Source organism: Pempheris klunzingeri, chromosome 13, assembly GCF_042242105.1.
Source record: "Pempheris klunzingeri isolate RE-2024b chromosome 13, fPemKlu1.hap1, whole genome shotgun sequence".
NCBI lineage: Eukaryota > Metazoa > Chordata > Actinopteri > Acropomatiformes > Pempheridae > Pempheris > Pempheris klunzingeri.
The window spans coordinates 17,933,888-17,961,799 of NC_092024.1; the positions used below are offsets into that span (position 1 = coordinate 17,933,888).

The 27,912-nt window shown below is 39.7% G+C and overlaps 3 protein-coding genes and 1 long non-coding RNA gene across 5 annotated transcripts in view; all 4 read left to right on the forward strand.

The window, feature by feature from the left end:
• tnika (TRAF2 and NCK interacting kinase a) overlaps positions 1–3,218 on the forward strand; it is a 57,579-nt gene extending 54,361 nt beyond the window's left edge. The window contains exons 31-32 of the mRNA XM_070842310.1: positions 120–259; positions 852–3,218. Coding sequence (XP_070698411.1) covers positions 120–259; positions 852–935 — 224 coding nt within the window. The 3' untranslated portion in view covers positions 936–3,218. The remainder of the gene's footprint in view (positions 1–119; positions 260–851) is intronic.
• Positions 3,219–4,142: 924 nt separating this feature from the next.
• On the forward strand, positions 4,143–11,178 carry slc2a2 (solute carrier family 2 member 2). The gene is made up of 12 exons (XM_070842004.1): positions 4,143–4,170; positions 4,757–4,852; positions 6,644–6,852; positions 7,089–7,213; positions 7,485–7,600; positions 7,737–7,899; positions 8,118–8,224; positions 9,070–9,150; positions 9,470–9,574; positions 9,724–9,825; positions 10,306–10,509; positions 10,640–11,178. Exons 1-12 carry the CDS (start codon positions 4,156–4,158, stop codon positions 10,841–10,843), a joined length of 1,527 nt encoding a protein of 508 aa, XP_070698105.1. The 5' UTR covers positions 4,143–4,155; the 3' UTR covers positions 10,844–11,178.
• Positions 11,179–11,182: 4 nt separating this feature from the next.
• LOC139211679 (uncharacterized) lies at positions 11,183–11,383 on the forward strand. Its single transcript, XR_011585288.1, has 2 exons — positions 11,183–11,244; positions 11,282–11,383. It is a non-coding gene; the product is annotated as an uncharacterized lncRNA (long non-coding RNA).
• A 1,443-nt stretch (positions 11,384–12,826) lies between these two features.
• eif5a2 (eukaryotic translation initiation factor 5A2) lies at positions 12,827–19,767 on the forward strand. Of its 2 annotated transcripts, none has more exons than XM_070842114.1 (5): positions 12,827–12,909; positions 13,976–14,143; positions 14,285–14,389; positions 15,226–15,357; positions 15,996–19,767. In XM_070842114.1, the coding sequence occupies exons 2-5, from the start codon at positions 13,982–13,984 to the stop codon at positions 16,056–16,058; spliced, it is 462 nt and encodes a 153-aa protein (XP_070698215.1). In that variant the 5' UTR covers positions 12,827–12,909; positions 13,976–13,981; the 3' UTR covers positions 16,059–19,767. The 2 variants fall into 2 exon arrangements, with proteins under 2 accessions (XP_070698215.1, XP_070698216.1); XM_070842115.1 differs by lacking the exon at positions 12,827–12,909 and adding an exon at positions 13,042–13,202.
• The last annotated feature ends 8,145 nt before the right edge of the window (positions 19,768–27,912 follow it).

A 27,912-nucleotide genomic window follows, 5' to 3' on the forward strand; every position in this document is an offset into this window, starting at 1 on the left:
TTAGAAAACGCCACTACTGTCCTCATGTGGCAATCAGATGTATTACACTTTAAAGGCTACCGCTATTTAGGACAATCAATCTAGATTCTATTGTCACTCTTGTGTTTTCTCTTTTCCAGCCTATATCCATTCTAATCAGATTATGGGCTGGGGTGAGAAAGCCATAGAGATCCGGTCTGTGGAAACAGGTCATCTGGATGGAGTCTTCATGCACAAGAGAGCCCAGAGACTCAAATTCCTTTGTGAGCGGAACGACAAGGTAGAAAACACCATTGGAATGCATGCTCTTTCATTCTCACTTGTACTTATCTGTTGCTTGGAAATGACGATGAGTACATTCACATATTATTTACAAAAATATTTGACTTGCTGTGGTCTTGATTTGTCCTCCGTCTTCAGTAGAGTGGTGTTGATTGCAGCACTGAGTCTGTGCACATAATATAGAAAAAAATACATGCATATAGACGAGCTGTTAAAGCACTGATTGTGAGCATGAAGTTTGGTATTATTTGCATAGATGGCATAGAGGCCCATAGAATCAAAAAACAAACTTTTAATGCTATATCAGGTAACACATTTTAAAGTTTTGCAGATTGTCATACCTAATCAAATGTGCACAGAAACACACATAAATAAAATGCTTTAAATGCATGACGAGTTGGTTCCAAAATGGCTTTTCCATAGTTTGTAAAAGCTGACACATGAATTGCATGAACATGATAGAATTATTTGACTGTAAATAATATTATTAGTCAGAAAAACGACGAAGTTAACAACAATTATTGGTCATCTATAGTTATAAAAATAGAAATGAAACCTGAAAAAGCTGGTACAATTCTCTGTCTCTCCAGGTATTCTTTGCATCGGTGCGTTCGGGAGGTAGCAGCCAAGTTTTCTTCATGACCCTCAACAGAAACTCTATGATGAACTGGTGATGGCTCCTCCCACTTTCCACTCTGCCTCATGCCCCCATCAGCCAGCCCTGCGACCCACCTTGGCCCACGGCACATCTCACAAATGAACCCGGTTGACCTTGAGGCCATAAGTGAACTCTTTTAACACTGGAGAGACTAAAACGGTGTAGAAAAAAAGTTATCGTAGAGAAAAACAACAAAGACTTGTTCTCAATGAAGATACTTGTCACCATAGATTATGCCGGGTAATGCAGAAGCCATCGTATCTCAGCTGACTGACAAACTGGTGCCACTGACTTTCCAAATATTCTCTTCCTCCCACGTTCTCTGTCTCTGTCTGTAGCACTTTTTTCCTTTTACTCTCCAAATGGACCAGTGCATTCAAGTGTTCAACAACTGTAGAAATACACATTACACCTGCCTCCTCCTATCTCACCTCTTCTTCATTTTGTCCCCCCTTTTTAACCCTCTAGATCTAGTCTTCACTTTTTCAATCCTTTGACACCGTCGTCCTCCATTTTCCTCACTTCCTATCTGTCCTGTGTGGTCTCATTCTCAGAGAACTACACCTCAGAGGCTGGAGAAATAGATGAATAAGATTTCAATATAAATTCAAATACATACTTGTGAATATGATGGCATAGGGAAGGCAACTGAGGGATGACAAATCTATTCTGGATGTCGGCGGGGAAAAGCAGACAGCCTGATTGATTTTCTTTTTCCTTTGTTACTCCCCTCCTTCTCCACTTCCTGCGCTTGACATTTTTTCAGGCTCTGAGTAAACTGAACTGTAATCTAATTTTCGATCGCATTTCGCTGATAGAGATGCGGCGACACACTCTGTCTGCTGTCTTAGGCAGGTTGTAACAGTATGCAAAGATGATGTCTGTGTCCCTTTAAAATGAACTCACTGGTCTTGTCGTCCCCTCTCATATTTTCCTCTTCTCCTCCTCCTGTCATCATCACACTCATCTCTCTTTTTTCACTCTTAAACTCTGAAGGTGCTGCATCAGATATACTGTAATATTAAATGAACAATGAGAGCGTCATTCTGTTCATTCTCTTCTTTTCTTTTTCTGTGACTGAGTCAGTCTGTCTATGAAGCTTGATGAAATGTACAGCACATCTGTGTCTCTGAAATCAGGAGTGTATGTTAATGTGTGTGTGAGTGTGTTCATAGGTGTGTGTGTGCGTGTGTAAGCGTGTGTGTTTCACTTCATGTCAAAATGAGTCCCATTCAAATCAAGTTTGAATCAAAGTGGGATATCGAAATCAATGTCCAGAAAAAGAGTCAAGTAATACAGTCTCTGTGTGTGAACTTTTACCTTAATGCAATTGCAGCAACATTGAGTGTGTTTACATGCAGGTTTATGATATTATCTTCTTAGTATGAAGTTTATGAGTTGGTGTATTTGAACACCAAGCATTTAAGACTAGGCAATATGAGTGGTTAATGTTTTGGAGTATGTTTCTGTTTCCTTAAACACAGTAGCGTTTTGGCTATTCACAAATACAGCCCTGTTGCTGCCGGGAATGTGAATATGCATTTAAGCAGCTTATCCTGAATACAACCTCAACAGGATATGTGCTGCGATCCAGAATACTGTGTGCATGTGAAAGCACTCATTGTTGAACGCTGTGGTGTCCTTCATGCTCCTCCCTGATTGGTTCTTCTGATTTTGGCTCCTAACTGTTTGTACAGTGCCTAGCATGATGTAAGCAAAACAAAAATGGAGGCGGAAAGGCTCATGTTATGATTAATAATTCTATTGCCTATACGGTTACTTTACACAGTTTTCTTTTGTGTTATTACCTAACTTTAACACATTGCTGATGATATTTGTCTCTTCTAACAGAGATGTACGTTAACACTTTTAAGATTTGATTTATTCTTTGAAAGGAGTAACAGAGAATATGGTATGATGAAAACCTCGCCATTTCTTTCTACATATTTAGCACAGCTCAATCGTTAATACATACTGTATTAAATTTATAACACTGATGGTTGACTAGTTCATGCATATGCATCCATGTTGGACAGCGATGTAACGCAGATCAGTCTTTTACTGTAGATTTGGCAGTATGTTGTAAGGCGACACACGAAAAAAATAATTGCTCATTGCCCAGTGATGTAATGATCATTTGAATCAATTTTTTCCTGTTAAATTATTAAAAGTTTTCTGATATATTTTCAAGGTGTTTTTACACATCCATGCAGTAGCTGTTCCTGTTATGGGGGACTGATCTCTGTTGTGGGGAGCAGGCTAACAATTTAGCAATAAAGAGCCGAGCTGAAGAAACCAATGTCTTCCCTGTGTGTGCTTGTTTGTGTGTGTATGTGTGCGTGTGAGGGCCACACATGCATCTGTGTGAATGACTAATGCGCCAAGTGTGGCTGGGGCATTATTACTATACTATGTTTGTCCATCATGGAATTCACTCTTCCCATTGGAAATGCTGATGGTCATTACACTGAGGACTCTCCTTTCAAAGACGAAACCACTGTATTCTTTATTCTGTTTATTTCTTGTTTTCTTTATTTTGAAAGAGCATTACTAATAATGTCTTGTTTTGGGATTTATTTGTTTTGTAAAAGAGATGCTGTAAGAGAGAAATAAATGAAACTAGAGCATTACACTGCTGGAGTTGTGTGGAGTTTTTTTTGTGGATAGGTCTGTGAGACAGTCTGTTTTTTTGCATGCATGCACATTTGTATCAGCTTCAACCCTCAGACTTTGTCCTGCCCCTCAAGTATATCATTGATAGCGCACCTGTGTGTGTATGTGAGGGGGAGATAGTGTCCAAATACCATTATTACTACCAAAGAACACAACTTTGAATTTGGGCAGCAAAATACACTGTTTGGCAGTAATTTTGTATGAATGTACAATATATCAGTGTCCATAATCTGCCAGCATGATATGGTTAAATAGATGGAACCAGATTTTTCTCTGTTTGATCATTGTATAGCTTCTCTCCAATAGTGTGTGTTTGCATATAGGATAAATAAGGGTTCTGTTAATTTATGTGTAAGAGTTCTGTCAGTACTATGTATATATATATTTATACAAAAATGTATATATAAATTTAAATATGTGTGTGTGTGTGTGTGTGTGTGTGTGTGTGCGCGTGTATCCATGTGCACGCATGTGTTTGCAGATTAGTGAGTGGACACAGCGTGATCAGGCATGCAGGTTTCATTGATCATTACCAACCTCCTGGCTGACACTCTGGACCCATCATGGAGTCGGGGAAGGTAAGATAGCTCTGACAAGTACGGTCTTTATGTGTTTCATAAAATGGTTTTATACTCAAAATCATAAAACCAAGAACAAACAGGTGGCTGGTCACTATATTGCATATATTGCATCAACATATTGGAGAACTTTTAGGTATGTTGAGGGTTGCATTTACCATTGAGATCTGATGAAACAATCAACTGCTTACTCATCAGTGTTTTCTGTGACTGTGCGTCATTGTACTTAGGAGATTGTCGTGAATTAAATTCTGATGTGTTCCGTCTGCCAAGATCTCAGTTCAAGTTCTCATTTTAACATATGCAAATGTCTCATTTCAGCATTATTATGTAACTTTTGTAACATCTGTGTGTAAGCATTCATATGATTTTCAGAAATTGTGCATAAAGCAGTAATAAAACCACTGATTATGCAGATAGTCTTTTTTTGTCAGCTTTTGCACTTTTCTATATTTGTGACAGTGTACCATGAGAGAACAGCTGAGTGACTATTTGCACACTCTGGTTTGTATGCATGTGCCGTGTTAAATTGTGTGTGTGTGTGTGTGTGTGTGTCCCTCTGAGTGATTATCTTTCACCTCTGCAGCAGCTAACAGGCACATTGGCCGTGGCTGTGTTCACTGCAGTTCTGGGGTCCCTCCAGTATGGCTACAGTCTTGGTGTCATCAACGCACCCCAGAAGGTAGGCTGTACTACAACACAGCCCTTCCCTCTCTTACTAGGCTATATAATTGCCTCTGTATACTGATATTTGCCTGCAATCAGCTAGTCCAAATAAAATCACCCTACAAAGCAAGTGTAAGCTCTCTTTATGCACTTCTCTATAGCACTGGATATAATACTCTGATAATACTCTGAGAGACCAAGGCAGAGATTTACCCTTTCTCAGTGACTGAATAAAAAAAATGTTTGTGTAGCCAATCTGAGAATTGTTTCATCTTAAATACTACAAGCTATTTGAAATCTCTGGTGTATAATGAGCAGCACTTTTAATGTAGAATGGTAGACAGGTCAGAATGTAACCCGTGCTAATATCTCTCTGCTGCAAGCTGCTGGAAGAGTTGTCAGAGTTGAATTCCCTGTTGAAAGACAACACTATGCTCACCATAGATCACTCTGATGGGGACATCTTCCAGTCCAGTTCTGTTAAGATGGCAGTGTACTCTTTTACTGCCCCTGCAAACTACCTCCTTTCTAAACAGAAGATGGTTGGTATTGAATTCTTCTTTCATTGGTCCCACTGTGGATTACGTCTTGGACTGTTTGGAGGAGCTTGGAATAGGAGATCTTCCCTCTGTGCTGACAGTCTCAGCTCACAGCATGTGGACATTGTTGACAACAGATCTAAATATGAAATTCTTCTCTGACCCAGGCTGGCCATACCATGCTGTATCTAGTGAAATGTCTTGCATCTCTTAAGCAGGATTTGCTGGTTATCAAAGCACTTTGCCGCCAGCAGGAAGTTTGTTCTTCAGCTACTAACCAACTTACTTAATCATCTTCATCGCCCTCCATCATTCCCTATTATTGGGGGCGTCCAGGTCTAAGTTAAGTTGATCTTGACCAACTCATCCATCATAATTCTGCTCCATGTCTTTATTGACCCTTCAGGTTTTGTTTTGCCTGGATTGGTCCAATTCAGCAAGACGTTTGAGTTACAATTTGCCTCCATTTGAAGCACATTGACCTCACCATTGCAGTCGCTTCTACCCTCCCCCAGCGATGATATTCCTGCTTTTGGTTTACCTTTAAAAGGTTGTGATCTTGTTAGGCCAAAACATGCCATTGTCATGAACTTGTCATTGCTGTTATGTTTATGGCCTTGATGTTTTTCTGTTTCCTGGATGTTCTCCAAAAACTCAAATGGCTCACCATTTATTAAAAGAGGTACTAGAGGTGTTTTATTATAGTATATTATAATATTATATATTATATTATATTTCTTATTATTACATGTAGATGTTGAGACTTGTCTGACTTTTCTTGTATGTTTTTGGTGGTAAATTCAGAGTCCTGCTGTGTTGCTCATATAGAGCAAGGGGTCATAGAGTAAAGAGGTGTTGTATGTGCATGTGCACATATGTCAGTGTACTTGGCAACTGGATGCTTGGTTAAGCCAAATAAAGGTTATGTAAGGTTGACAATGTTTACTTGAAACACAAAATTTGGATTTATCTCAGACTGCTGACCACTCATGTATGAACAAGTTGCTGTGGCACACTTGATATGAGTACACTACCACTGCTTGTCACAGACCTAGATAAAACTGAATTGGAGTAAATTGGTATTATTAATGATATCTCTGTTGTTCTTCTGCTTTGTCTGTTTACATTTTCTCCAGTAGAATGTAATGCTGTATAATGAATGTTATAATTGCTATGACTGTTTGTGAAATATGATTTTAGCAGAATGGATCTATTCTGTGTGTGCAGCTGCGATTGTACCTCTTGATCCATAATAATCTGTGTCGTAGGTCATTGAAAAGCATTATGGACGGTCCCTGGGAGTGTGGGACGAGAGGGCCACTGACCTGTCAGAAAACAGTTCAGAAGAAGGAGAGTTCTCAGACGCAGGACAACACCCTGCCGTCGTCATGTACTGGTCATTGTCAGTGGCTATCTTCTCCATCGGGGGCATGTTATCCTCCTTCCTGGTGGGATATGTGGGCGACCTGAGAGGGAGGTGAGAAAGGAAGGATAAGTCCACAATAGTGCAAGAGTGAAGGTTAGGCAGAAAAAGGTGATGATGGAAAAATGATGGATTATGGAGAATAATAAGGGGGAATGATAGAGAAAGGTGGGGGTTGAAGTTAAACCAGGATCAATATGAATGCAATGGTACACATGCACTTATCCATTGCTGACGTTTCTCTGTATCTCTCTCCGCCACCTTCTCCGCCATCTCTTTCTGTCTAACAGGGTAAAGGGAATGCTAATGGTCAATGTTCTGGCTGTAACCGCTGGACTGCTGATGGGTCTTTGCAAGATGTGGAAACCTCACATCATGGTCATTCTCGGCCGTGCAGTTATGGGCCTTTACTGTGGTGCGGTAAAACACGTGTTATAATCTCGAATTAATGCTCATACACACATTATATACTACAGAAGAGGCACGTTGTTCTCATCATCATTGGGAAAATTCCCCTTCATGATGATATTAAAAGCTAAATATTTTGTATTTAAGAAGAAATGAAGGCCTCCTAAATTGCACTTCGATAAAAGAGGAAAAACATAGTCCTTTCTACACTGTATTGTCTTATATCCAACAGCAAATGGTTGTTTAAACTTAGTTAGCACATGATATGTGTGTGTCAGGGTTGACATCTGGGCTTGTGCCTATGTACGTTGGAGAGATTGCACCAAAGGCTTACAGAGGGGCTCTGGGAACATTACACCAGCTGGCTATCGTCATTGGCATCCTAATCAGCCAGGTGAGGTGCACTGACATGCACATACACATTCACAGCAGCATCTTTGCTTGTTGGCATACTGGACATATAACCTAAACTGTGTGTGTGTGTGTGTGTGTGTGTGTGTGTGTGTGTGTGTGTGTGTGTGTGGATGTAGGTAATAGGCTTGGACTTTGTACTTGGTAATGATGATATGTGGCCCCTGTTGCTTGGCCTGTCTGGAGCGCCAGCAGTATTCCAATCCTTTCTGCTGTTCCTATGTCCTGAGAGCCCACGGTACCTTTACATTGTACTAGGCAAGGAGCAAGAGGCTCGAAAAAGTAAGAATTACACACAGCAACTCTCTATGCCATCCGTTTTCTCACTTATTCAAACATTAGATGCTCAATCACTCAGAAACATGTTCAAATATTTCAATTCTGGTATTACATTGTGGTGCTGCTACTTTTACTTGGGTAAAGGATCTAAAAACTTCTTCTGATGCAAATAAATCATTCATTCAGACTCTTGCCTCCTTTCGTTCTGTGCTTTGTGGCAGGTCTGCATCGTCTAAAGGGAGCATATGATCCAACTCCTGATCTGGAAGAGATGAGGAGAGAGAAAGAGGAGGCAGACAAGGAGGCCAAGATCTCTATCCTTTCTTTGGTAAGTGTCTATACAGGAAGAGGGTCACTTGAGATATATATTGTACAGCTACTTAAAAATGATCTCTTGTGAATTTTAACAATTACAGACTTTGGGGTTTTAGAATAGAACAGCTAATAAGCTCCCTGAGCCACAAGAACACACTCATTACATTTTAACTATAAAAGTCCTGAGAAATCACCATTAGCTCAGCATGTTTTCTAGATATTGAACTTGTAATGTGAAGATGAATACAACACTATCTTGTTGCTACTGTTTACATTCCCCCACAGCCAGATTAAAATGCAATACAGAGTTATTTTGTGGGTATATATGTCTCTATGTATATAAATGACGGTATGTATTGTTTTAATTCCTATTTTCTTTTCTTTTTTTTCTTTTTTCTATTCTAAATGTTGTATCGATGCTCTATGTGTGTGTAGCATGAAGGGACTGCAACTTGCATTTCAATATGAAGCCCTGTGTTGTAAAATGACAAGTTAATGACCTTCATACCTTGATAAAATTCCTCTTCAGGGTGGACACAGACGCCCTGTTTTGACGCTGTAATAGTTAATGTGAAATCATAGTTAAACAAGTGATGTAATAATGATGTAAAGGTAAAGGAGTACCAGTGCAATAGTGAACTTAAATATCAAACTAGTGCCCCTACAAACAGGACAACTGAGGCTAGATCAGCTTTCCGGAGCCTGCCTCAAGTGATAGAAATGTTTAGTTTAAAAATGATTGAGTTATGGGAAATACACTCTCTGACATGAAACCAAAACATACATAAAATACATGTGTAACATGTAGGGCTTTACCCTTGCAGTGACAATCTTTTCCTGGTCTGTATTCTTTCCAAGATCCGCTCGTCTGTGTACAGACAGCAGCTGCTTGTTGCCCTCATGATGCACCTCTCCCAGCAGTTGTCTGGCATCAATGCGGTGAGTGGCAAAATCCATTTCAACTCTGTCTTTTTCTGTTAAGATGACAGGATAATCACGGTTTCACTGTCAGAGCATACTGTATGTGCACATCAGCAGCAGCTGGCTCAAAAAACAATAAATGTATAATACTTTTTCTGAGATTTGATTAATTTATGTGCACGAAAATGTACAGGACATGAGACTTGTATTGCTCTGTTGTACGACTATAAAACACCTTACTTACTTGCCGCTCTCCCTAAGCAAAGCACACATATAAGCTACTCCTTTATACTTGACTTTTAATCTATGGAAAATCTGCACTTGTTTTGTCTTCAAGATCTTTTATTACTCTACGGCTATCTTCGATCGGGCTGGTGTTGGTCAGCCAGTCTACGCCACCATAGGAGTCGGAGCCATTAACGCATTCTTCACCTTGGTGTCTGTGAGTGGCTACACCTACATCAAATACAGATGCAGAATTCACAGATGCATGTACACACATATTGATATTAAACAATGAACATGCACTTGTATTCTCTTAGTTAGATTACACACAATAGACAGAGATAGACAGTGTACTGTATGTTCTAGGTTATGCTGGTGGACAAGGCTGGCAGGCGCACTCTGACTGTGGCTGGTCTGGCAGGGATGTGCTGTTGTGCAGTTGCCATGACAGTGGGCCTCAGATTCCAGGTTTGTCCAAACAGAGTTTTAGTCCATCACACCTGTAATAACTCACAAGAATGTTGGGCCCCAAATGTTGTATTGTTCTTACCATATTCATGATATATTCGATATTATCAGTCTTGGAAACATCAGTTTGGCAAAAAGAAAACTTAACTCAAGGTCAACTTGCCAGTTTTTTCTGGAGCTTTCTGCATCTCATGGTCTTCATTAGCAGCTCAGCTGTATTTTGAACTCCAGATCATAAGTGGACTTTAAAGTCAAAATTGGTATGCATTTGAGACCCAGAAAACTATATTCGATATAATAGGTATGGAGGCAAAAGTGGTTAATATGTAAACATTTAATCTTTGTCACACTTGAAGGTGATGAAACAAATAGGACAATGTAGGAAAGAGACCCAGAGATGTGTTTCAAACTAAGTAAAGTAATCAGGGAACTGCCAGGACAGGAAACTGTTTCTTTTGACTGATGTCCTCTTTCTTCCAGAGTGAATATTCGTGGATGAGCTACGTCAGCATGTCAGCTATCTTCCTCTTTGTGAGTTTCTTTGAGATTGGTCCTGGTCCCATTCCGTGGTTCATAGTTGCTGAACTGTTCAGCCAGGGACCTCGGCCTGCGGCCATCGCTCTCTCTGGCTGCTGCAACTGGACCAGCAACTTCATCATCGGCATGACCTTTCCTTACATACAGGTAGGCAGAAAGCACACACACACACGCTGTAAACTTATGCAACACACATGCATGTGGGCTGAATCAGGCAAAATCAGGCACACTGACACTTCTGCTCTTTTTGTGTGTGTGTGTTTTCTTTTCTTTACAGGCTTGGCTGGATTGCTATGTCTTCATCCTTTTTGCTGTGCTGCTTCTCGGCTTCACTGTGTTTACTTATCTCCGGGTCCCTGAGACCAAGGGCAAAACGTTCGAGGAGATTGCTGCTGTCTTCCAAAAGGGACGCAAAAAGTTGGCACAGAGCCCCAAAGAAGCCACTGAACTGGAGCAGCTCAAAACATCCACAGATGCTTGAAGTAACAGTTATGTGTTTGTGTAGTCTCTTTATATGTACGTGTGAAAGGTTGTCACCATCTGTCAGTATTTCAAATGTCAAGTGTTTATGTACATTTATCCATCTAGTATTTTACTAATTAGTGGTGAATTGAGGACTAAACATTTAATATATGACAGTTTTTTAGAATGTAAATATGAGCGCTATAAAAAACAAACAACAATACAGTTTTTCAGTTATATGGAGCGGTGTTTACATTCAATCATTTATATGACTTTCATTGCAGTATTGTGACTTGATGGTTATAGCAGCAATAATAAATATTGGATCACATGACCATTTGTAGGTGAAAGGGGTCACTTCTGACACAACTTTGCTTTATCGCATCTTTTATCGTGGTGGTTTTAGACTTTAGTGTTTTGGTTTCAGCCACATGAGGCAGATGTTTTCAGTAAAGAGGCTCCAAAGGCCCAGTGTATGCTATGTGCCCTGCACCAAGTGGCAGACAAAGTTAGCAAATAGCTAGTGAGCATAGTTGGGCATTTAGGTGCCTGAGAGCCAGATATTTTTCTGGAGTGGAGACCAAAAAAACTGAGTGAGTGCCATCCCGAAGTGGCCAAAACTAAAATCCGTTACTGCTGATTTGCCACTAAAAATTTATTTAAAAACTAGAACTACATAACTAATGAGCTAGGAGATGAAACAACAGAACTTCCTGTTATACTGTAATGATATTTGTTTACTACATCTGGATATTACTTATCTATGAAATTACACCACCATTCTCGGTCTTGAATTGTCTGGCTGTTTTCTTTATTGTATTCTTCTGCTTGAAGGTAACCAGAGTTTATGATGTGTGTGCATTAGCATCACTTTCTGGCATCCAACTTACAAAAGCGTGTTATGGTAATACACTGCCAGAGGACTTTTAGGTGAAGTAGGAGACATCTTGTTTCTGCCAATTAAACTTTTGAATCAACAAATATCTGCATAGTCATTGATTTTGCAGTTTGCAAGAAGGGAGACACAGTTGATGTCATTTTAATCATATTAATGAGGGAAAATATTAATGAGTTATAGCCATAAGATTTTAAGATTCAAACAAACACCAATCAGGGAGAGCATAGAGCACACGGATGGTGAAGAATGTTTCACTGATACCAGAGGAAATTTACTCAGCTTTAGGACAGATCTGTTTACCCACAGACACAGGGCCTGTTACACAGCCCTCGGCCATGCCCCCGGACAAATTCAAGACTAATTACAAGTTGGCTGTACCATTTCCTCGTGAACGCTGCATTTTTGCTCGGAGCTAAGCAGTCATAAGGTGTGCAGGAGTACATTTATTCATCTCTGACTGTAAAAACAAGAGGCTAATAATAGAGTTACAATATTTTGTTGTCTTGTACACATTACTCATAACAAATAGTGAGAGAGTATCATAAAGATTCTCTATTGCAATTACATTTTCTGTCTCTCTACTGCAGTTATCACGGCTGCTGTGTGTACTGGTGGTATATATGTGTATATATAAAAGGGAAAACTGGACTTTGTGAGTGAAAATGAAATCAAAATGAATCAAAAGTATAAAAACTCTTGTTATACAGGTTACATATTACCATTATGACATATTTATATAACTGGATTATTGTCATAATTATCATGATGTATTAACATGTACAGAGCATGTTTATAATGTACCTGCATATATAATTATGCATTATTAAATGATAATGTGTTTTTTTTTAATGTAAAATCTGAATTCATACAGACTAGTACCTCAAAATTATACTTAATTACAACAGGCAACTTACATGATTATACTTGTCCACATTGCTATCTGTTTTGCTATCACCAATTAGCTTAACAACTCACCGGCTACACGCTTACAAAGCCCTTTTTTCTCGGTGCTGCACTGGATAATCATGTTCAGGTGTGTGTGTGTGTGTGTGTGTGTGTGTGTACGTGTGTGAGTGTGAGTGCGCGCGCGCGCGCGTGTGTATGCGCGCGCCTACCTTCCCTCCTGCGCTACAAAAGCTTTACGCATGCGGAGTGACTCTCCCTCTTCGGTGTAAGCAAGACACAAGGTAAGCAAAACGCAGGAGCTATTCAGCAACATTTTTCCAACTGAGCTAACGTGAACAAACCTATTGTTTTGCGGTGTTGTGACTCCTTACCTAACGTGTAATACAGGGAGGCTGCTGTCCTCTCGGTGGCTAATCAGTAACTTCTAGCTGAGGCGACGTTTGGTTAGCAACTGGAAGAAGTTAGCATACTTTAGCTAGCGTTAGCAATAGTATCATGAGCCTGTGTCAAGTGTCAGTGGGTGTGGGTCGTGTTAGCAAGATTACGTAGCCACCGTTGACAGAAGACACACGAGGTGGGAACCTGAAGCTAGCTTACTGTTTAAGCTACCCTACAAGATGCTCATGTGGCCCAGCTGCCACGTAACTTAGCTAGTTAATGGTTGCTTTTTTTACCCTAAGCAGCCCCAGTCGCTATGACGCTAACTTCAGTCATTACTTTTAGGTCACTTTATGAAGGCAGGGAACTAATAAAGTTAAGGTAGATAACGTTAACATATTTATCCCATTACCTTATTCCGCCGAACAGCGTGTGAAAGAAAGTTTGAGAGGGTTGTATTTCGACATATTAGCAAGAATTGTTAGCTGTTAGCTCGTCGGATAGTTAGCCAGCTAGTTATCGGTGCACCACCTTCGATAATTGTTCGTGCAGTAATGTGGGGGATGGATGTCAACATTATAACAAAATAGAGCCTGGATCGCTAAAATGTGTATATCAGCATCAGCTTAGAAAGATACATTTTACCGTCGAGCAATGCGCAGCAAAACACCTCGAGTGTCCCCTCCCTCCTGATTTCAGGTTATTGATTTTGAATCAACCAACCGTTGACTTCTCTTTCTGACAGCTGTTATGATCAGAAAGATTCAGCTGGTCTTGTTTGTAGTCTAAACTCTGTGTTTATGAATGTTGTGTTACAAACCTACTGATCAGCTACCACACAACAAAAAATTGATTATTCCTCTTTTATATTTGCACTAATGGTTCTTAATATCATGCTGTTCTTACAAGTAACTATTTAATGTTTGTCCTTGTGGGTTTTTTTTTTTTGCTCATCTGATTGGGTGACAGACCATCATGGCGGATGTTGATTTCAACACTGGAGACTCTGGGGCCTCCACAACATACCCCATGCAATGCTCTGCATTGAGGAAGAACGGCTTTGTCATGCTGAAAGGACGTCCCTGTAAGATTGTTGAAATGTCTACTTCGAAGACTGGCAAGCATGGGCACGCCAAGGTAAAACCTCCATGTGCATCCTTTGGAATGCAGAGCTCAAACCATCGTTGTGATTTCGCCTGACATTTCCCAGTTTTACAAGTAACCCACAGTGCGTACTCTGTCAGAGGCCGGCTCTAATCAGTTATGCTGTTTTCACAGGTTCACCTTGTTGGAATTGATCTCTTTACTCAGAAGAAATTGGAGGATATCTGCCCTTCTACTCATAACATGGATGTCCCAAATGTAACAAGGAAAGACTACCAGGTGAGATGACCCTACTGGATCTCTTGGTGTAACCTAGCACCAAGGGAATCTGTACTGGATATTTTGTCTATCGAAACAAGTCTGTTAAGGAAGTTAATAACGGTTTCCCTAACCAGCACTGAGTGTTTTTGGTATTTGCTTACGCAACAACTACATCAATTTTATTAAATGGATTTTCCATAACCTAATACTAATGATGTGAGAAAATGACTGCTTTTGAGATTGCCAAACAGGTAAGTCATGAGTCAGTGCTGGGTTTTCTTCAGTGATTGTAAAAGGATATACAGGTTTTAAACTGGCTGAACTGGTTTTGGCTTCCACATCTCCTCCTCCTTAATTAGAGGCCTCTTTTGGGAGAGCAGTTCTTCGTAACCACACAAAAATGTTTTATTAGTGGCAAGACTCGATTTAATTCTGAGGGGTTTTGTTCAATTGAATTTGTGCTGTTTTGTCTATATTGTATTTTTTATGTGGCAAAAGATTCTTCATCATGTTCCACAGTGGCTGAGAGGGATCATTTCTAATCACAATTTTTGTTCCTTACATATTGTACATGACCTATACCTGTCCAGGGAAAACTACTGTATGTATAGCTTTGGTACAGCTTAAAAAATGTAAGCTTAAAATTTAAAACTTAAAAGTTCTTCTGGTAGTATTGACAAGTATGTGATGGAGCTGAATATGAGCTTGAATGGAGCTGGTGTGTACAGCAGCACTGACTAGAACCAAAGTTTCTGCTCTTTTAAATGGACAACTAACACATCTCAATCACATACAGTAAAGCCTGTGATTTAACTATTTTCCTGCTTTCATTTGTTGCCTAATGCAACATTTAGGTAATTGACATCTCAGATGGTTTCTTGTCCCTGATGGATGACAATGGAGAAACCAGAGAGGACCTCAGAGTTCCAGAGGGAGACATGGGAAAAGAAATCGAGAAGAAGTTCAATAATGGAGAGCAGTTTATGGTAAGTTTCTTCTGCCCCAGGGGTGAATGTAAAATCTCCTTACCTCTGTTAACCTGTAAAGTGTTACATTTTTGAACTATCCATTTGATGAACAATTTATCAGTTCTTTTAACATGTTGTATTTCCATAGTTGAACAGTAAATATCCAGAAATTTGCTATGTTGACCGTGTCCCTGAGCTGCCCCTGACAATACAATTCATGGTTTTGTGCTTACTGTGAACTGCACTATTACATTGATTTTCATTATCTTTTTTTTTTAGTTTTTTTCAGGTAAAACTAGAAGATAAATAAGCTGTTAATTACCTGCTCAGTTTATGTAATGGCATTACTGCAAGTATTACATTATATATCATCATACTTTTCACTGCAGACAGCTTCTCTAGACAATATTTCTTGCTTTTACTGGGGCTTGTGACGGCGCTTCTTTTTGTTTGTTTTAAGTACAACTAGTCAAGAAATTCTTCTCTAGATTTAAAAAAAACACCTTTTTAAAACAAACCTGTTTGCAAGTCATGTTAGCCCAGCTCAACAAGTTGGCTATTAAAGTTCAGGCAGAGTAAAGGGACCATTGCTTTACAGAAGAACCAAAGTGATGCGAGACAACTCTCATATTTTTATTTTTCTCTTCCCTTTTCAGGTCTCTGTATTGAAAGCTTTGAATGAAGAGAACGTCGTTGGCACCAAGGCCATGACTTCTTAATAAATCCAGGGCAACACTGAAGACCTCACACTATTTTCCATCATGGCTTTGAAGCTTCCACAAAGCTACTCGCCTTCACCCCACATCTCTACCAGGTTTCCCCCGCTGGTCAACTGAAATCTGCAGACTGGATTGGGTCAGGTTCTTCAACTGCTCAGGGCTGAATGGCATTCTCTTCAATCAATGAAGTTATCCACCTTTCACCATCACAGCTTAATGGGCACGTATATAATTCAAGGAATACTCAAAGAATATTCTGGCAATTCATAGCTTTTTTTATAGAGTATGGCTGAAATGCTTTTTTCTGTTTTGCATTACATTTTAAATCATTCCTATTGCCCTTTTTTTTTTTTTTTTTTTTTTTTGAATGAACTGTAGCGCTTTTGAGTTGGCTGTGAACATGTATTTTAAGGTTTGTTTACAGTTGACTTAAATTACTTAAATTCTCCCCTAAAATGATTAAATCTTCTACTTGACTTTACACTCCAGCTGTACTTTGTACATAGTTCAGAGAATCTAAAAGCATAACTTCATTGATGGCCGGACTGTGCCTTTCTGCCTTGGACAATTAAGACATAGGCATTCACAGGCACACTCATAACAGACTTGTATACATGCGTTAGCAGCTTTGAGTTTGCGTCGATTGAAAATTCTGATTAGCTCTATATTTCAACTGCAGATCCTACAGCAAGATTTCTACTACATCTAGTCAGGCCTCAATAAGATGGGCCTTCAGTAGCAGGGAACTCTGCTGTCTCAGCCGTTCTGAAGCCGAACAGGCCTAGACGGGTGGTTGGGTGGGGCCATTTTCTCTTCTGTGCTACGAAGCTTTTTTTTCCTTTCACTTGAGGCCTTTATTAGCTGACATATGTATTGAAAATGATTTTGAATGAACAAAACCCCTGCATCCCTTTACTATTATAGTCCTAAAACAATATTATCTTGAAGCTTAATTTCAACAATTACGCTTTGTTCAGAAACAAATCTGGCATCATTGCAATGCTAAAGATAAAGATGTCTTCTTGGAGTACAATAGTGGAAACAAGAAACCATTTCTGTCTTATAAGACATGGCCAAAGCTAGGTGGTAATTCTTCTGCGGGCTATTCTTGTCCTGTGATGGAATATGTTGGTGCCCAAGAACAGAACAGAACAGATTGGTGTTACGAGCTATATCTTGTGTTTCAGGTGAGGCAAGGTAGCGGTAGAAGGCAAATTTGGCAGTGGTACATCAGTTTGCAGTTTCATGGGATTTTTAAGGGTTTTGTGCAGAGTTTACATATTAAAATGGATAGTCACTCACATAGATTTTTTTGGAAATTGTACCTAATGGTTATTATTCTGTTTACATCCACACAAAAAACTGCTATTAGGAGACATTGGATAAGTGCAGATATCAGAGTTCACAAGCACTGTATTAACTTGCTTGCTGTAGAATCTGCACTACCTCCTACTATAGAATATAAACTGTAAAACTATTAGTAATAGTTTTACAGTTTATACTGTAAACTATTAGTAATAGTTTTACTATTAGTAATAGTTTTACAGTTATAATGATGTATTAGCAATATATTTGAAGCGGAGCAGCCTGAGTTTCTTTCTTTTTTTTTTTCTCTCTCGTTTTTTGTGATCTGAGCATTTGGACTGATGGTGCAGAAAGGAGGGCAGACTCTAGTGAAGAAGCCAATTTTTCCAGAGTGCACATGTTAAGAAACTTACAAATAACTTGCTGTTCAGCCGTGGAAACTGCTTATTTAGACTTGCTTGTTTTAGTGTTGGATTTCAGCTACAAGGGTGCACCTCCCAGAGTTACATGACCTTTCCACCTTCTGCACAGTTGTCATAGCAATAGCTTTCCTATTTCTGGTTTTGATCATTTACCTTTGCTTGTGTAAAACCTTTTTAAAAACTCTTAAGTGTGTAGTTGGTTAAAAAAATAATCTGATTTCTCTTGCAGAAATCTTTCAATCCCTTACAATGGGTAAGGAAAGTGTTTACATGACATTTATGATGTCGGATTACTACCAAAACTTGACAATGATTAGATTACTTAAATGCATGGAAACACACAGACAGTAATATTTACATTGGAAGGTATTCTGTCCAGCTTTCATGTTGTCCTTTGTACAAAGGCAGCCAGTCTGTTATTTTTGGTCTGACTTTAATCCACCTAATGTATTTTTTACCTTTTGTCAAGACAGCAGAGTAATCCACTGAACAAATAGTGCTACATGAATTTTGTTTCTTATCATTCTGTTCTTGTTGTTGTCTTTTGGGCTTCTAACTCTGACAGCTTCTCCTAGTAATCTAGATTTTGACTTATTGTACAAAACAGCACAACAATAGTACTCTGGACTGCAAGGACCAAAGATGGAAGCCAAATGACTGTACTCACTTTACACAAGGTGCATTTCATATCGTGCATTCTTTTTTCTTGTTTGTTGTTTGAGGAAAAAACATTTGACCTGCAAATGAACATGTTGAAGGCAGCAGTATAGTAGAAACACTGACCTCGCACCATGCAGGTCGTTGGTAGGACAATTCTATGACAATTAGGGGCACATGCAAGACATTTTGAAGCCCCAGCTTGTCTTCAGAAGCACATAAATCCTTCAGCCTGCGGTGCCTCGACCTGATATTATTATTCTCTGGCAATAATGAACCCAAAAGAAAGTGTGTGTAGAATGTAACCTGTAACTTGCAAATTAGGAAATGCTGTTCTGGGGTAGTAAATAAAGCAGTACCACAGTTAAATTGGTTTGACCAGTGAGGCATCACACACTGTGGCATTGTGCTCTGGCCTTTATTTTGGTTGCTAACATGCCAGTGTGCCTGTGAAAACTAGGTCTTGTTCCTAGTATACTGCTGGCCTTGATGGACTGCTATATTTCCAAAAGAGTCTGAATTCTAATATCTGATCAGTAGTGCAATTTGACAGTTATGATTTGAGGTTTCTATGCTAAGCTGTTCTCCCTCTGTCTCCGCTGCCCTAACCGATGACGACAGTCTTCCCTAAGCCATACTTGTTCACTGTTACATGTGTCTATAAGCAAGGTCAGATGCAAGAATATTGACACAGCCTCAGTTCCCTCCAGTTACTAAGCTGCTCTGGCCTCTGATATGTAGCTCTAATTACTAACACAGATCCACCTTTAGCTGTCGTAAAGGGGTCTCTCACATATAGGACTTACCTCTGATTCTCTTTGAGAAAATGTTTACACTGTTCGGGAGATGTCCTGTCTGCGTTGGCTTCACATGCTGATCTAAGATCAGAGACTGTGAGGGACAGAACTGCAGAACGACTGAGGGTGGATTTTCTCAGGGCTCCAAACAGAGTGTTGGGAGGTGTGTTACTTTAATAAGATAAACAGTGAGGAAAATAAGTTAGATTATTGGAATAGTTTTTATTTTTATTCATTTGCCTTCAAAGTCGATTATATAGATTAACTGGTTTTGGAGACTGTTAATTTCTTTTTTTCCAAGGGTCTATTCATAGGGTATTTCCCGAGCTTGGCGCAGATCTCTTTCTCCCTTTCAATATCTAATCTAAACAGTTTTAAGGGGAAATCTGACCTTGAGTCTCTTCTTGAACATAAAGATATTTGGGCTTATTTCTCCTCTATCCTAATGTATGGCTGCTGTCTTAAACATCACAACAGTTTGTTTTTATTGTGTAGGCAAAATAAATTCAGATGTTACTGGCTACAAGATATTTCGTCCAGTGTTTTTACTTATTTTGTCCAAAGTGGTAAATGCCTCATTGTAACGCATTACTATATAGTGTTTCTTTTTCTTTTTAACCTGCTGGTCAAAATAACTACACAATAACAGTAAGTTGCTCAAAATACAGTCAAGAAAAGAGCAAATTGTGAGCATGTTCACTGAACAAACCTATGAATCCATTGCTTTGTGTTGACTTTAAGCTTAGCTACATGTTTTAGAGTAGGAGGATGCGGAGGAGGCTAACGAGAATTTACAATGAACATATTAATAGTCTACATGAATGAAGTTCCATTTGTGGAATCTGTACAAGAAACTAAAAATGTCATATACAAACATCCATATACAAATAGTAAAGCTTCGTTTGTCTATGAAATTAAACCAAAAATAAACATGAGTTTTTATTATCCTAGAGTGAATATTTCTATGTACAGTCTTTGTCAATGTGGGGAGCATACAGGCATGGAAGTCAAGGTCATGCGGTGGACATTGTTGGTTGTCAAATACTAGAAGAAACAGGAATTATTCCGGTAATCACAGGATGCAGATACGTTAAAGGCTCAGTAGGTGGCAGTAAAGCATCATCTGAGGTTTGTTCTTTATTCATTCAGTCAATCTAAAGTCAGCTTTCATGAGGTGGTTTCAAAATTAAATCACATGCGTATGGTAGCTCAAGTACAAGTCAAAACAATAGTGGCAGTGAAAGTAGTTTAGAAAGCCATGCACATGCTTTGGCATGAAAGAACCCAATGCACATGGATCAGTGTATGGGCTGCAAAGGTAAGTATTTGGCAGCTGTGCATGATAGCACCCACTGATGGCAACCAGAGATATGAAATGTTTCAATTATTAGACTTTAGCACCTGGAGATGTGATTTGCTGGAGGGATGTCCACTCTGACACAGGTTTTCCATTTGGAAAGCACTGTGTGAATAATCACGGGGCACCTTTCTCTCAGCCCGGCCTCTTACCAACCTAAACAAATAATTTGTGTTGGAACAAAAAGAAAAAGGTTTTGGTGGAAACCCATCATCCACAATATTCCACCAGCCTCTTCATGGCCGTTATAGAAAAACCTCCAGTGCTTCTTTCCTGCGCAAGTTTTTCACTGGGAATCGTCTGAACTCATTCAAGGCTCAGTGTGGAGATCGAAGCAGAGATTGTGGAGGGGATTGGCAGAGGTTTTATTGGTCATTCCACAGTACTCCAAACCTGTTGATCTAGATCGTGAAGTTGCTGGAATCCTTTTTTCGATTCGATAAGAGTTTCAGGGTAGAGGGCTTTTCTCTTAAGTCAGGGAAAACATTACTCCAAATACACAAGCAGGCTACATACATCAACGCAGGGGCAGCGTCAAGTGCAGAGCAGGGCCATTATGTAACCGCAGGAGCTATGTCTCGAAACAGCATGAGGTAGACAGAGAGAAGAGATCAAAGCATTAGTGTGAACCGTGTGCTTTTATTGAAACTGTATGGGATTAACTTGGCCTGTGTGTGTGTGTAAAAATCCCACAATCCCACACATAACTGCATTATGCATTATTAATGGTACTTTATTTCTATAAGATCACTGTAATGTTAATTTAGCCTATTTGGATATTTACTATTATACATGGCAGGTATGACACAAAATATAATCATATTACATTTATTATAATGAACCCATATGTAACTGCCACAACTTTCCTGAGAACGGTCATATGAGACACACCACCATGCCTTCATCTGTAAGAGAGACAGGAAAAACAAACGTCACCACACCATCATCAAAACCATACAGAAATATAGGTTCTTTATATAGCCTGTAATTGTGAGAATCCATACCTAGTCCTGATTGAAAAGAGGTAAAGGGGAATAAGAGAACATCTTTATCAGTACTGCCTCTGATGAGTTCCCAACTTCCCATTTGATTTGTTGGGTTATACATGTGCTCTAAGTGCTATATTGTGCTTCATATTCAGGTCAGATTTGTTTGCCAGTGTCTTGTGTGCATGTGCATGTTTTCATGTCTGCGTGGGTCTGATTGTAAGGCGGACGGTTGTGTGTTTGTAGGCAACTGTCTGAGTGTGTGTCTGCCTGAGTAACTCTGCATGTAGCCTAAATATGTGTGTGTGTGTGTGTGTGTGTGTATAGAGAGGGGTGCTCGGAGTGTTTTTTAAGATCAGTGGAGTTATTGAGTCCAGATTTTCCAGATGAAGAGCACTTCATCTCAGCCTCTGACAGGATTTGGAGAGCTGATGGAGGACAGAAGGAGGTGTTTTGTCCTCCTTTCATGTGCCAAATCCCACTGCGAGAGGAGCAGTAGGGAAGGGTTCTATACGTGTGTGATGTTGTGTTTGTGTGCAGAGTGGGGGCAAAAGCACGAATATTGAAAACAAATCCGACAGCCTTTTGATGGATTGTGAGGTGCAGAAGTGCCCATGTCTCCCTCAGTTCTTATACTATTTCATAGCTACGCCGAGTGGTGAGGCTCTTGTAACGGCAACACTGGCCCGTCGGTTGGTCCACGTCTTTGGTTTAAACTGAAATATCGTAACTATAAAATGGATTGCCGTAAAAGGTTGTGCAGAAACTCACCTTTCCCCTAACTTCTCCTCTAGTATTGCCATGAATTTGGGTTTTGATTGAAATGTCTCTGCATCTTCTCAATAGATTTTCATGTAATTTGATTTCCCCCTCAGGATGAATTGTTGTAAAACTAGTGACTCTCTGACTTCCCATCTAGCGCCTTATTTGGATCAAAATGTGCCAAATTCTTTGGTTTGTGACCAAATCTATGCAAAACAAAATCCTACTTTGTACTTATGTGCTTATTATCAAATATTAGCATGCTATCACGCTAAACTAAGATGGTGCACACTGTAAACATTGTGCCTGCTAAACTACAGTATATTAGCATTGTTATCGTGAGCATGTTAACTTGCAAATGTTATCATTTAAAGCAAAGGCAAAGTAGCGCTATTGTGATCCAATTATGTCAGTAGCAAATATGGTTGACTAGAAACACCATCTCAATTTTCATTTTGGGACTAAGTCTATATGTAGGTTGGGAAAAGTGAGAGCGTTGTGCATGTCTGTCTGTGTGGAAGCCTTTTGTGTGTGCACATTAGTACAAGACTGTGATTGAGACCAGGAGGACAGGGGAGTGTTCTCCCTTTAGAAATAGCTATGCTAACAGATGCGTTCATTGGAGAACGGGGCTCACAGCATGTACTTTCTATTTTAGCTTCTGTACACTTGTGCTTCTGGGAAGGCCCTCTTGTCTTAGAAAAATACAGAAGACTCTCCCTGGAAGAATTAGTGAATGACTTTGCAGGACACTAGACCGTTTGTCTTTGTGTTGCTCTTCTTCGGTAGAACAACTTGAATAACAAATACGTGGCTCTCTTCCTAAGATTCTGAGAACATCTGGGCCATTATTAACGGAGCTAAGTGCAAATATAAAAAGATGAAGTAAGTTAACATATTACATAAGAAGTTAACAAAAGAGTTTAAAGCAACACACAAGAAGTGAACATGTACAACACATTAATACAAAATGCGTCTGTTTTCCTGGCCGTAGCTGTGGCCTCCTGGTCAAACACAGTGTGTTGTTTCTAGCCACCTGCTCCCCTCTGGCACAGCTTTGAACTTCCTTGTGTGTGTGTGTGTGTGTGTGTGTGCGATCCACAGTGTATGTGTGTATATTTGTAGGGGCTGTTAGCAGACCAGTAGTTGGAATGTTGAAAGGTTGCCTTCAACATCTGGAGGTTGACTCCAGCAGGAGGTGGGGAGACAACCGTAAAGGAAGAGCTGATGGGTGGTGGGCTGGGGTGGGTCATTATTCAAACCAGATGAGGATAGCTTCTCATAGCAGAGGAATAAAAACACTGCTTTTCGTACTTCACTTGGACTTTCTTTTCTTTTATGTACCCTTTACTTTGTCCACAGACAGGCACTGATCAGTATTTCAGACCCCAAAATGATCACATCTTAAAATCACCTCATTAATAAGTTTTTTTTTTTTTGAAGATTCTCTTCATCACTCCTCATGCGGACAGACTTGCAGCTGTGAATTCCTGATTCCTTTCAAACATTACATGACTAAAACAAAGTAGATAGTACATTTTCATTTTTTACACATTGTAGCCAGGATAAACATGCAGAAGGACTACAAAGAAAAACTAAACAACCACAAAGAGACACACAGCTTACAGGAGGGTCTACTGGGGTCTATTTATTACACTGAATAAATAATGTCACTATTAATAATGTACCATTTATTATTGCCAAGAGCCAGGCCTTACATGTCAGTCTTAACCAGGAATGGATGCATAGTGGAAGTAACAAATTACATTATAGGCTGCTCCCATGTTTTATGTATTTTATTTATTTTTAAGAAAAACAAAAGTAAAAGTATGTTTTATCTCAAGTATTGTTCATGTCAGAGTAAAAGCAAATGCAAAAAGCAAATAAATTAACCTCTGTTATGATGCACCACCCGGCGAGCACGCTAAGTGCCAAATCCAAATCAAACACACCCTTTAAATATTGATGACCAACAGGTGCATGCTGGGTATGGCTAACATGCTCCATGCTTCCGGTGATTTCTACATTTGTTACATAGGAGCCTTTACCTTCACTGAGGAACGTTTGAGGCATTTAAGGTGTTTTTTTTTTTGTTTGTTTTTTAACAATTTCCATCACGTTGTGACTAAAGAGCGCCAACCAGCTGAAAATGTTTGAAACGTCTGAGGGGGGCAGCGGGTCGGAGAGGCCCGGCGGACTGGAAGTAATGTTGACTGAGACTGAACGAGCAGAGGAGACAGAGGAGGACTTTCATCCGACAGGTGAGAGGTCTGCAACACTCACTGTACGCAGAGGGACGTAAACAACCACGGCGTCCCCTAGCAACACGGCGTCCTGTACGTGTGTGGGTCTAAAAGCTACTCTTTCTTTCTCTCATTTTAACTTTTTTTTTTTTTCAACTTATCTACCCCTCCTTTAAAACTATGCCACAGTCAGCATCTTAACTAAGTGCAGTCCCTTAAAAGACATTACTAATATTACATAACCACTGGCTGTGTAAAAGAAGTGGACGTAGCTTCCGGGTCTGAAAAGCGAAGCCAATGCGGAAGTGCTTTAAACCTGCATTCTTTCCAATATCCAGCCGGGGGTGACTCCACTGGCTCCAAAACGAAGTAAGATTGTATGGAGGTCTGTACGAAAATTACAGCATGGTTTTAATTTAGTAAATTATGGTCCCATTTTGAGTTAAATAGAAAATAAAGCAGGATTCTGACTAACCAATCAGAGGCAGTCTTCTAAAAAATCACTTCGGGCTCCAAAAAAAACAAAGATGGCGATGCCCATGAAGCCAAACTCTGTGTCTACGGCCACTTCTTACACATGTAAGAAGTTTATGTCTCGTCAATGTACATAACATCGGTAATGCTGCAAATAAATACAATGATGTTGACAGTAATTACTTTCACAGAAGGATGACTGTCTGTATTTGTCTTATTACTCATACTCATGAATTAAGGCAGATAAAGGCCTCATGGGAAGTTCATGGGAGTGGTGGAGGAATGCTGAGGCGATGCTATCATACAAATAAACAGGTGTCCATCTGCTCTCCTCCCACTCTTATCAATTTCCAGGACATAGCTGGACCCATGAGGCGTCTGCTTACTGGACATGTTACATAAGAAGAAACAAACAATGTGTGTGTGTAGGTTTCCTGTAGTGCTGGGGTGGATTGGAGTTTGTCAAGTGGTCAGAGAGATTGTTCACTGACTTAAGCGTAATATGTTTTGATCCATACAACAGGCAGTGTATGAAAATGTGCACACATTGGTGTTTATTTGGAGAAATACTAGTAAAAGTAATAAACACTGACAAAAGGTTGATAGTGAAACTGTGTTGGCAGCTATGAGAAGGCAATTTCTACTGCCCTGTAGCGTTGATACGGAATGAGCTTGAGATGTGTTTTATATTTATTGGATCCAAAGATGAAATGAATTCTGTGTCCTGAAATAGCCTCATTTCCAGTTTGTGTGTGAATGTGTGGGTGTGGATTCCAGCATAAACATAAACTGCCCTGAAAACAGTCCCAAGGACACCCCAAGAGAAACTCTTCGCCAGTGTGTTATGTTTCTTTCTTTCCACTTGTGTTTTGTCTCTCCTCTGAAGAGAATGCCATGAGAAAATGGGTTTACTGCTGACGATGAGGTCCTATTTCTTCCCGTGGAAGTGAAACAACAGTGACTAACACTGAGCAGTCACCCACTTTAAATAATCAGCAGCCTCAGCTTACACTGCTGTTGGACTGACTTAAACTATGAAGAATGGTGATGAAGAAACACTCCTCAAATTGCTAAAAAATGCAATGGCCTATTATATACGCACTGTGTGTGTGGTATTTTGGAATATTTTTCTGCTTAGACTAGTTTAGACTGCCCAGTATTAATGTTGGTATGTGTGAGTGTGAAGAGGTTTGTGTGTGCGTACCTGCAGAACAGCACTCATTTCTGGAATAGCATGAAAAATCTTAGACAGCACTAACTTAGCTAAACAGTCATTTTACATTTCAGTATTGAGTTACACTAGTGTGTGCATGAGTGGGTGAATGAGTGTGTAATGTGGTACATATGTTCTTTGGTTCTGTATGTTTGTGGACCGAGGAGAGGGAGCGGTTATGAAAACAGCATTACCCAGAGTACAGTTCTCCTGGATCACAGATTACTGCCCCAGGGGGTTGTGGGATAGGCTGGGCCACTGTAGGGAGCGGATAAACCTGACAGTGACTCCCAGAGTGTGTGTGTGTGTGTGTGTGTGTTGTTGACCGCAAAAGAGCGGGAAGTGAAGGCTGATGTAAATGACATCATGCTAAAGGAGAACAAGCTGTTTTCAACCTGATGCTATAATCACCACTGACATTCCTGTTTGTGTGTGTGTGTGCGCGTGTCCACAACCAAGACCATATGTTGTAGAAGTTAGTCACAAATGCATCCCTTGGCCAAATGCCTGTCATCTTCAATTTCAGGATGTTGCTCTTAGTAGAGTAGATGGCTTAAAAGGTGGATTATTATAGAAGGATGGAGTCTGGTTTCCATACAGCAGGTGGTGCCACAAAGTCTGAGAAGTTGGCAAAGATCACCACGTTCAGCTCCCCAGCAAACACTCATCTGTTAGTATTTCAGGGAAGTGGAGATAAAACTTTTGGGTACATTCTGTGTCCCAGAAACATTAGCATTTACGTACATGATACAAAGGAGCCTTTTTTTTTTTCAAATCCCAAATCATCCTGATTTAATGTCTTTAATCTAGATAAAAATGTATCCTCCTCTGGTCACATAACCACTGCACATATTGCAATAAAAAAGCCAATGAACATTTTGAAAGCAAATCTATGGAATGTACTTCTTCGACTACCTGGATCAGTATTTCCCCACATGCTCCTTAGCTAACCTCTGCGCTTCATCCTTTCTATTTTGCCTTCGCTTTCAATTCTCTCTCTTTCATCACCCTGCATGATGCTCATAATCCCTTCCCTCTTTTTGTCGTTATCTTACTGAAGCCCTCATACTCTGCATCATTTGGTTTTTACAATGCTCTCTGTGCTTTTCATGCACTCTTATTCCTCCAGACCTTCAAGTAACATTATAGGTCTTCACATCTGGGATGCACCTGTCACGTTGAGGAGTCAGCTTTCCCATGAGACGTAAGTTCCTGCGAATCCCACTGCCCATTTAATAAGAGATGTTCTTTGAGCTGTGGTTTTGCTCAAGACTTCATTAACCGAAATGTGAAAATTGGATGCAGCACAGAATGCACGCATAATATATTGACAACAGAAAGGATAAGAAGAGAAAAAAAAACACTTTAAGACAAATGAACAACTTGAAGATTAAGAAAATGAATAAAGAAGTAGGAGTATAAAGTGAAGAGGCTGTTCACGTTTAGCAACAACATGGATTACTAACAAGTTTTTCAGAATTAAATGAGAAGACATTGCCCTCCAGAACAAGACTTTAGTGTTTTCTGATCTGATGCCCCTATTGGTCGCAAGGCATCATTTAACAGTGTCTTCCAGCACCATTACAATCATTGTTGCAAAAATAAAAACACTTTCTGATCTGACAACACTATGGTTAA